This window comes from Echinops telfairi, unplaced genomic scaffold (assembly GCF_000313985.2).
Source record: "Echinops telfairi isolate 266 unplaced genomic scaffold, ASM31398v2 ScPeMD7_2;HRSCAF=8, whole genome shotgun sequence".
In the NCBI taxonomy this organism is placed as follows: Eukaryota; Metazoa; Chordata; class Mammalia; order Afrosoricida; family Tenrecidae; genus Echinops; species Echinops telfairi.
In genome coordinates this window covers 51,281,716-51,292,289 of record NW_022103898.1, presented here as the reverse complement: position 1 = coordinate 51,292,289, position 10,574 = coordinate 51,281,716, and the positions used below count along the sequence as shown (strand labels likewise).

The 10,574-nt window shown below is 37.2% G+C and overlaps 1 protein-coding gene across 7 annotated transcripts in view; it reads right to left on the bottom strand.

Annotated features, from left to right (window-relative positions):
* The window catches only part of PPP1R12A (protein phosphatase 1 regulatory subunit 12A), a 180,446-nt gene that overhangs the window by 102,290 nt on the left and 67,582 nt on the right, over positions 1-10,574 (bottom strand). For all 7 annotated transcript variants that reach the window (XM_045289240.1, XM_045289257.1, XM_045289252.1 and 4 more), the window contains exon 2: positions 7,061-7,191. In XM_045289240.1, the coding sequence (XP_045145175.1) occupies positions 7,061-7,191 (131 nt within the window). The remainder of the gene's footprint in view (positions 1-7,060; positions 7,192-10,574) is intronic.

The window sequence follows — 10,574 nt, the reverse complement described above, 5'->3', positions numbered from 1 at the left end:
CACAGTGACCCTATGTACAATAGAACGAAACACTGCTTGGTCCATCCTCACAGCACAGCGATACTATGTATAATACAATGAAACACTGCTCGGTCCATCCTCACAGCACAGCGACCCCATGTACAATAGAACGAAACACTACCTGGCCCATCCTCATAACTGCTCTGTTCAAGCCCAATGCTGCAGCCACTGGATCAATCCATTTAGTCAAGCATCTTCCTCTTTTTCGCTGCCCCTTACATTTCACCAAGCATGACATCCCTTTCAAGGGATTGCTATCTCCTGATAACATATCCAAAATACGTGAGATATTTGCTTTAAACAGTGATTCTCAACCTGTGTGGGGGTCATGACCCCTGTGGGGGCGGTTAAAGACCCTTTCACAAGGGTTGCCCGATTCATAACAGTAGCAAAATTACAGTTATGAAGTTGCAACATGAGGAACTGTATTAAAGGGTCGGGGCATTAGGAGCTTGAGAACCACTGCTTTAAAGGATCTTCCTTCCAAGACAGATGTTAGTTCTTCAGGTAGTCCATGGTAATTTCAATATTTTTTGCCAGCAACATAAATTCAAATGCATCCCTTTTTCTTTGGTCTTCCTTATTCAGTGTCAAACTTTCATGTGCTTAAGAGACAACTGAAAAGGCTATGGCTTGGGTCAGGCCTACCTTAGTACTCAAAGTACCACCCCTGCTTTTCTACACTTTTAAAAGGTCTTGTGCAGAAATGTCCATCCTTGAAAGATGGTCTGTTGGCCCATGAAGAGGTGCCTCACAAGAACAAGGAAGTGTTCTGAAATTCCTATTATTCTTGATGCTATTCTAAGTTTGTTGAGTTCTACAGTCAGATGTCATTGTATAGTTAACAAAGCACAAGTAAACATGGATAATCAGTTTTCTATTCAACAATTCATACACAATTCTGTAAGATGAGGCAAGCATCTTATGATCCTGAGGTGGCAAGGTTAAGAATAAAGCTGGTATCTAGGAAAAGTAGAAGAAAAAAATCTAGAAAAGCACCGACGCTTGAGGACATCACCAAGAAACTTAACAACACTCATGCTTTTACTCGTACGCATTATCTTGCAAACAAGTGCCCTTTCTTGTTGTTGTTGTTGTTGTTAGGTGCCAGAGAGTCCATTTCAAGACAGGACAATCCCATGGAGGACAGAACCTTGCCAGGTCCTGAGCCATCTTCACAACTGTTCATAGACTTAAGCCCACTGTGGCAGCCACTGTCTCAATCAATCTCATGTAGGGCTTTCCTCCTTTTTTTTTTAAATCAATTTATTGGGGCTCATACAATTCATCACAATACATAGATCAATTGTGTAGCACATCTATACATTTGTTGCCCTCATTATTCCCAAAATTTGCTTGCCTCTTGGGTTCCCGGAATCCGCTAATTTTCCTTTTTTCCCCCCCTCTTTCCTCTTTTTTGATACCTCTCTAATTTACCGATGCCCTTTTGCAGGGCATGGTTTCTCCAGACAATATGTCCACAGCATGTAAAATGAAGTCGTGCTGTCCTTGCCTCTATGGAGCACTTTGGATGTAATTCTTCCAGAACAGAGCTGCTTATTCTGTTCGCAGACTTTGGCACTTTTAATATTTTTCACCAGCACTGCAACTCAAATGCACTGATTCTTCCTTCAGTCTTCCTTATTCAGTGTCCAACATTCACATATATATGAGGTGACTGAAAATACCATGGCTTGGGTCAGGCATACCTCAGTCCTCAAAGTAAGATCCTTGCTTATGAACATTCTAAAGAGGTTCTGTGCAGCAGCAGGCATATCTACTGCAATGTGCTCTTTCATCTGTTCAGTGCTGTGTCCATGAGCATTTAATTGTAAATCTTAGCAAGATTAAAACCTTGTCAATTTAAAACTTATCTCTATTTATCATGATGCTACCTATTGATGCAGTTGTGATGATTTAGTTTTCTTCAAATTGAGTTGTAATCCATATTGAATGAAGCCAGAAATCCTTGATCTTTATCAGGAAGTGCTCCAAGTCCTCCTCATTAACAGAAAGCAAGGTCTTGTCATCTGTGTATCACACAGTTAATAATCTTTCCTCCAGTCCTCATTCTTTTTATATAAGCAGGATTCTCTGATCGCTTGCTCAGCATATATACAGATTGTATAGAGGATACAACCCTGATGCACACCTTTCCTGAGTTTAAACCATGCAGTATTCCCTTGTTCTGCTGGCAAAACCACCTCTTGATTATGTGTTCAAGTTTGGCATGATTGCCATCAAGTGTTCTGGAATTCCTCTCCTTTTCGAGGGATTCATAGCTTTTTGTTATAATCTATATTTAGAATGCTTTGGAAAACATCTTTCTAGTATTCTTTGCTTTAAGACAAGATCCATTTGACATTAACAATGATATCCCTTGACCCAAGTCCTCTTCTGAATACAGCCTGAATCTGGTAACTCCCTGTAAAAGGACTGCTACAATCATTGTTGGATGATCTTCAGTAAAATTTTTCTTGCATGTGATATTAATAATATTGTTCTTTATTTGAGCATTTTTCAGGGCCACCTTTCTTTTGAATGGGTACAACTATGGATCTCTTCCAGTCAACTGGCCAAGTAACCATCTTCCAAATTTCTTGGTATAGATAAGTGCTTCCAGTGTTTCAACATCTTGTAGATACATTTCAATTGTTGAAACATCAATTCTCGAAGCCTCGTTTTTGGCTAATGCATTTAGTACAGTATGAACTTCTTTCAACACCATTGGTTCTTGCTCATATGTCAACCCCTGAAATGGTAGAATGCCAACTAGCTCGTTTTGGAACAGTGACTTAGTATTTTTACCATCTTCTTTGGATACTTGCTGCACCATTCAATGTTTTGCCCATGCTATTAAGTGCCAGCAAGTGAGTTACTACTCATAGTGAGCCTATGCACGACAGAATGAAACATTGCACAATATCCTGTGGCAACATCACAATTGTTTCCAAGCCTGAACCCATTGTTTCAGACCCTATTTCAATCCACTTCATTGAGGGCCTTCCTCTTTTTTGCTACCCCTCCACTTTACTAAGCATGATATCCTTCTCCAGGGATTTGTTTTTCCTGACAATATGTTCAAGGTACGTAAGACAAAGTGTCACCATCCTTAATTCTAAGGAGCACTCAAACTGTACTTATTCCAAAACAGACCAATTTGTCCTTTCAGTAGTCCATGGTGCTTTCAATATTCTTCTCCAGCACCATGATTCAAAGGCATTGGTTTTTCTTTGGTCTTCTTTATTCAGTTTCCAATTTTCACAAGCATATAGGCTATGGAAAATACCATTGCTTGGATCAAGGGTATTCTATTCGTCAAAGTAACATCCTGGCTTTTCAAAACTCTTAAGAAGGCTTTTGCAGCAGATATATCTAGGGTAGCATATCTTTTGATGATCTGACTGCTGCTTCCATGAGCACTGACTGTGGATCCAAGCAAGACAAAATCCTTGATAATTTCGACCTTTCTCCATTTTATTACTTATATTTACTTTATACGTGATATTACTTATTGTTCCAGTTGTGAGGATTTTGGTCTTCTTTACATTGCTTTCTAGTCCATACTGAAGACTGCAATCCCTGATTTTCATCAGCAAGTGCTTCAAATTCTTCTCACCTTAAGCAAGCAAGCTTGCGTCATCTGTATATCCCATATTACTGGTATTAATTAGGCTTCCTCCAATTCTGATGTTACGTTCATCTTCATATAATCCAGCTTCTCTGATTATCTGCTCAACATAACAGGTTGAACAAGTATGGTGTGGGGACACAAGCATGATACACACCTTTCCTGATTTGAAACCATGCAGTATTTCCTTGTTCTGTTCTCACAACTACCTCTTGATGCATGTACAAGTTCTGCATGAGTACAATGAAGTATTCTGGAATTCTCATTCTTCTAAAGGTTATCCATAGTTTATGATACACACAAATGCATTTGCATAGTCAATAACACAGCTGTCTGTCAGTTTGTTGCACTGTTGTGGTTTGTTTGTTGCTATGATGTTGGAAGCTATGTCACTGGTATTTCAAATGATAGCCTTGTCACCCAAAGGTAACAGATTTCAGTGGAGCTTCTACCGGTAGACTAAGAACAGACAATGACGAAGGACTTGATTCCCCACTTCACAAAAAGCAGTCTCTGAGAACCTTATGCATAGCTTCAAAACATTGCCAGACACTGAAGGCTTAATGAATGGAAGCAGAACATTGTCAACGATAATACAGGTGTGAGGGCACTCCATATGTGACTGAGGAGGAACTGATTTTTCAAAGTAGAGTCAAACATGGTGATATGAATGGAGTAATGCCTGTGGGAGTGGAGCCTTTGGGCTTTTTCACTTGCTGATGGGGCACAACTCAAAATGAGAAGAAACAGCTGCAAAAATCTATTAAGATTGGAACTTGGAATATATGAAATATGAATCTAGGAAAATTGGAAGTCATAAAAAATGAGATGGAATGCATAAAGATTTATATTCTAGGTGCTAGTGAGCTGAAATGGGCCCTTCTGAATCAGAGAATCATATGGTTTACTGTGCCAGAAGGACATGATCAAGAAGAATGGCATCATATTCACTGTAAAAAATGACATTTCAAAAACCTACCTTGAAGTACAATGCTGTCTGTGATATCATTATACCCAACCACATTCAAGGAAATCTAATCAATATGATTATTCAAATTAATGCACCAACCACTAAAGCTAGTGATGATGAAATTGAAGAACTTGACCAATGTCCTCAGGCAGAAATTGATTAAACATGTATTCAAGATGAACTGATAATTATTGGTGATTGGAATACTAAAATTGGAAACAGAGGAAAGAATAGTAGTTAGAAAATATGGACTTGTTGATAAAACAAGCTGGAGATTGCATGATAAAATTTTGCAACACCAATGACTTGTTCCTAGTAAGTTTTTGACAACACATGGACTTCTTCAGATCAAATACACAGAAACAAACTGACTATATATATATGTGGGAAGAGATAATGGAGCAGCTCAATTAGCAGCTAAAACCAGGTCATGGCCTGGCTGTGAAACAGATCATCAATTGATCATAGGTATGTCCAGGTTGAAGTTAATTAAAACAAATTCACAAGAGTCAAAATGTGACTTCAAGTACATACCACCTGAATTTCAAGAACATCTCAAGAACAGATTTGCTGCATTGACACGAATGACAGAAGACCTGATGTGCTGTGGGGATGAAATCAAAAACATCATTCATGCAGAAAGCAAAGGGCATAAAAAAGATGGACAGACACACAGAAGGAAGGATCACTGTGGATGTCTTAATTGTATTGTTCTTAATTGCATTGTAGTAGTTAAGACATATGGAAGACATGATGAGGTAAAAAAGCTGAACAGAAATTTCCAAGGGCAGGTCAAGGAGACAAAGCCAAAGACTATAAAGAAATGTGCAAGACCTAGGATTAGAAAACCAAAACAGAAGAACCCATTCAGTGTATCTTAAACTGAAAGAACTCAAGTAAAAATTCAAGCCTTGAGTTGTAATCTTGAACGATTATACGAGCAAAATATTGAATGATGTAGGAAGAATCAAGATAAGATAGAAAGAATACCAGTGACATAGCTTCCAGCATCACAGCAATACACAAGCCACCACAGTACAACAAACTGATAGACAAGTGGTGGCCCTTGCTCTTAAATTCACTTTAAATTGGATGTTCTGTTACTGGTCACCCAAAACACAAATGACACAATGGATTATCAGTGAAGTCTATGGGTGAAAACTTTTCTGGGGGAAAAACACTTTACTTTCTCAAATTCAGAGGCATGAATAAAAAAGGGAACAAACAAACAAAAGATCTTAAGAAACAGATTGGGGTTTTACAATAAAAAAAGGTAATGGTCATAAAGTTAATAACCATTAAGTATTTTCTATGTGCCAAGTACTATACTTGCTCAATTATTTTACCCAATCATCACAAAAACCCTAGGAAATACTATTCCCAATTAAAGAGGAAGAAATGGAAGCATAAAAAGTTTGACTAAATCTTCTTTAAGGGTAGATAGACATTTTCTATTTTCAAAAGGGAATAGAGATACAAGCCTGTTGAGCATGAAAAGTACAGGAAGGAGGTTAAGGAACTTGAGAAACGGTTATTCTGAACAACCACTGTTGGGCAATGGTCAAAGGACCACTTTATTTCAAATTACAATAAATAATAAATAAATCGGGGCCCGGAAGGAGGAAATAAGTTACCCAAAAATGTACTGCAATTGGTGGCAGCTGGAAATGAAATAGGGTAAAGAGAGGAGGACATACAGAGTAAGCAGTAAGCCTTGTAAAGATGGAGGCGGAAATCGGAGTGAGGTAACTACAAGGAAAGAACAATAAGGACTGCAGGGAGACCCCAGAAAATGGATGAAACGGGCAAGACTTCCTAAGCCCTTAAAGAGAGCACAACTTCGCCAACAACTTGATTTTGGAGTTTTGGCCTCCTAACCTACGACAGAGTAAATTTCTGTTTTGGGGGGCAATTAAATATGGCAGTCCTGAAAAATGAATACACTACCAATTAGAGGTAGCTAAAAATACAATGATCTGTTTTCACTAAATATTATAAAAAAATATATTTTTAGGAAACAATTTTGGAAAACACAAAACTGGACAATGAATTCTGTATCATATTCTCCCTATAGCAGAGTAACCCATAGGGATCGATTGTTAATTTCTCTTAATGTATGATTATGTAGAAATAAGAATAGATTGCTAAATACTAATACTGAATCATTTGACAATGTTCTGGTTATCCTCAAAGAACAAGAAATGGGATGAAAAAAAGCAAATCATGCAACTATATATATTAAGACACAAAGTACTAAAGGTCAACGGAAGGACAAGAAGATCTGACACTGGGTGGAACCATCATTCTCTTTCCTAGAAATAATGACGTTCATGCTTTATGTTAATGTAAGCATTCACTCATTTTATCTTAAACACAACTATAAAATTTCAGGTCTTTAAAGAGTATTTAGATAAAACATAAATTCAGAAATGGCTTACTCTGCAATATCAAGATATCCACAGGAAGCAGCTGCATGTAGTGGTATCCAGCCTTCATTATCAGGTTGATTAATATTTGCTCCATTTTCTACGAGAAACTTCACCATATCAACATTGTCATCAATGCATGCCTAAAACCAAAGTGAAGAGCATAATTAGAACATTTTGAATTAACACGACAAATAAATCGAGAATAAAATCCCTACTTTGTAGTATTTACAATGTCAATAAATATTCACAACAAGTTAGTTTGTTGCTATCTTGAAATCCAAATTCATTGCCATCAAGTTGATGCCAACTCACAGTGACCCGGTAGGACAGCGTAGAAATGCCCACCCCAGTTTCCAAAGACATAACTCTTCACAGGAGTAGAAGGCCCCACCTTTCTCCCTTGGAGCAACAGCTAGTTTTGAACTGTTGACCATGCAGTTAGAAGTCCAAATGTTAAATACTATGCCACCAGGACTAACTAAATTATTAGAGTCCTTACTTAGATATATACACAACAGTATTGGATGTGACCAAATTCTTGATGACAACCAAATTAGGCAAACAAGTACAAACTCAAAAGAAAACAATCAAGACATTTTAAGTAAGTACCAATAATGTCCCTTAGAGCAATGGTTTCCAAAAGTGCTCTGTTGTGGCCCTTCCAAAAAGATAATGAGTAAACATTATTTTCTTTTTTTTTTTAGTAAACATTATTTTCAAAACAGTTCTGAGATACTAATTCTCCTATTCACTATGTTGACAAGTACTTGTGGTAGAACTGTTGATGCCTTTGCACAAATAAGCAAGTTTTTTTTCTTTGTTTTAAAACAATTTTTACTTATTATGCCCCTAGCAATGCAGTAAAAATTAGAAATTTTATTAAATATTGATCCTGGGGTACATATCTTTTTAATATTCTATGGAATAAGATGAGAAGTATAAAGTACTTCTGCTGCATAGTTATGTATGATGGTGATCTTGAAGAAACGTTCTTAAGTGATGGGTTTGAAGGCTGAATTAGCAACTTTTTCCATGAAATACCATTTTTATTTGGAATGAATAGCAAACTATAGCTATCTTAAACTTGGATTTCAGCAGCCAATTTCTTATAAATGAACAAGATAAGCACTAAAAGAAAACAAATTATTTTAATTTATAAGTACGTTATGTGATATGGATGTTATTATTTTAAAAGAGCATACACATTCAAAGACCTCGGTTTTAATCTATAAAACTATAAAAATACTAACATATGCTAGCATTATGAAGAGTTTTTCTTTCTAAAATTCCCATGTCATGTTACTCTTCATATTACATTCAGCCAATGGGTGGTGAAATGGTTAAGGTTTTTGGTTGCTAAGCAAAAGGCTGGAGGTCTGCGTCTGCCTAGGAGCACCTCAGGACAAAGGTCTGGTGACCTACTTCAGAAAAATCAGTCACTGAAAATTTTATGGGGAGCACAGTTCTAGCACGACATACACAGGGTCACTATGGTAGTACTGCAAAGTGTTAGGAAAATAGAAAAAAATTAACATCACATTATTAATTAGGAGGCTTGTCTATAATTATTTTCAAAAATCACAGGTAGGGACTTCAAAATTTTGGTTAAAAACTCAATTTTAAGATAACGAAAAATTTCCATGAACCTTTGGAAGCCCCTTCTATAAGAGTCACAATAATAAGCCACGAGTTCAATAATTCATTGTAATGGTCACACCAAACTCATAGAAAATATTCATGATTGTGGGGCTTATTAGGAAGATAACAGATTAGAATTCAAGGTTAGGAATGCTCAGGATACGATTTGTCCAGTCAGGACAGCGTCTTCCCAGCCATGCCTGTAGGCAGGCTTTTCTCTCTGATCTTCGGTTTCTCAGTCACTTAGCTCCTGGCTCCCATCTTCTTCCAGCAAAGGGTATACTACTCGATCATAAATCTGATGGTCGTCAGCTTCCGTTTCGGGGATCAGCAAATCTAGCTCTCCCAATTAAGTGCCTGCTGGCAGCCCGTGGGCAAGCAAGCCTCCTGGCTCTGGCTCTTGGTTCTGTCACTGCCACTCCTCTGCCTCTTCTCTGGTGTCACAGTTTTTGGTTTCTAGATCTAAAAGGTTCAATTCAAAGGTGTTTGGGGATCCAACAGACACCTCCACTTCTGAGTCTTTTTTCTTCATGGCAATGAAAAACCCCATTCCTGCTTCCGAGATGGCCCATTTTATTCCCGGGAGGATGACAACAATGACCAATCTTCATGTTAGAGTTCTAAGTCTTTATAATCACAATGAACCCTGTTAATAACCACCATAATTGAAACATATAATCTTATCAGAATCTTCCTTCCAGTTCCTCTTATCCAGATCCACCAGGAAGAGAGGACATCCACAATCTATATGGTTGCACGCAACTCTTGGTGGGAATAACAAAGATATGGCTACAAGAACCATATTAAATAGTTCACTGAGCTGCAGGGCATGCTTCATGGAAAATTAACACGAAAATGGAATTTGAGCAAAGGCATTCGTGGTATACAATCTTTAAGCTAAAAAACAACAAACAACAAAGAAACAAGCAGGATAAGGACAGGTGGTTAAAAGTTTAACTATAAATCTAGGCAAAAGACCTGAATATAATGAAAAGGTGACTAAACTTGTTATTACAGACTGATGGTTTTCAGCCTACTTTCTACTTCACATAGTAATGCAACCCGTTATACTCACTTGAATGGAAGGGAGTAGTGAGATAAAATGTTTCAGAATTCCATGAAAATAATGCTTTAAAACGGCAAGTCATAGATTTTAAGAAGATAACTATTTTACTAGAATGATATTTCAGAAAGATTACAAGAAGCAATAAGGTGAGAAGAGGCTGAAGTTGGCAATAGCAGCTATATAAAATGGGGCTAAATTAAAAGAAACATAGAAGAAAATATGTACAGTTTAATAAGAGATTTGAAGAGTGCATGTGTGTGTGTGTGTGGGGGGGGGGTGTTGCAGGGCAGGAAGAAGCCACATTAGTGATAAGCATCACAGATACAAAGAGCAAGTTAGGGAGATAAAATTATTTTTTGCTTTGGATATGCTGAAATTTTAAGTGTCTTCACACCTATCTGTGTCTTAAATCCAGGGACCAATTAGATATGCAAATCTGGAGTTTTGAAAATGAAAATATCAATTTGAGAATTTCTGCATTAAAGTAATTAAACAACATACTCGAAATGTCCCAAGGAAAGAATATAGAGAAGTAATCATGAAGACAGTAAAAGATGGGTTAAAATTAAATTACAGCCAGTACATTCTACTTGGAAGAAAAAGACATTTGTGATATTTTGTTCACTGAGTTAAAGGCTAGAAAGACAAAGGTCTCAGAGAGCTTGCAACTTACTGCAGAAGACAAATACATAAGCAGATGATTATATTTAAAGGGAACTGACAAATTATAGGAAGGTGGCTACTATGAAAGCTTAGAAACAGAAAACAAAGGAAGAATAGTGGTATTAGAGTAATATTTCCTAAATGATGCCCAATACC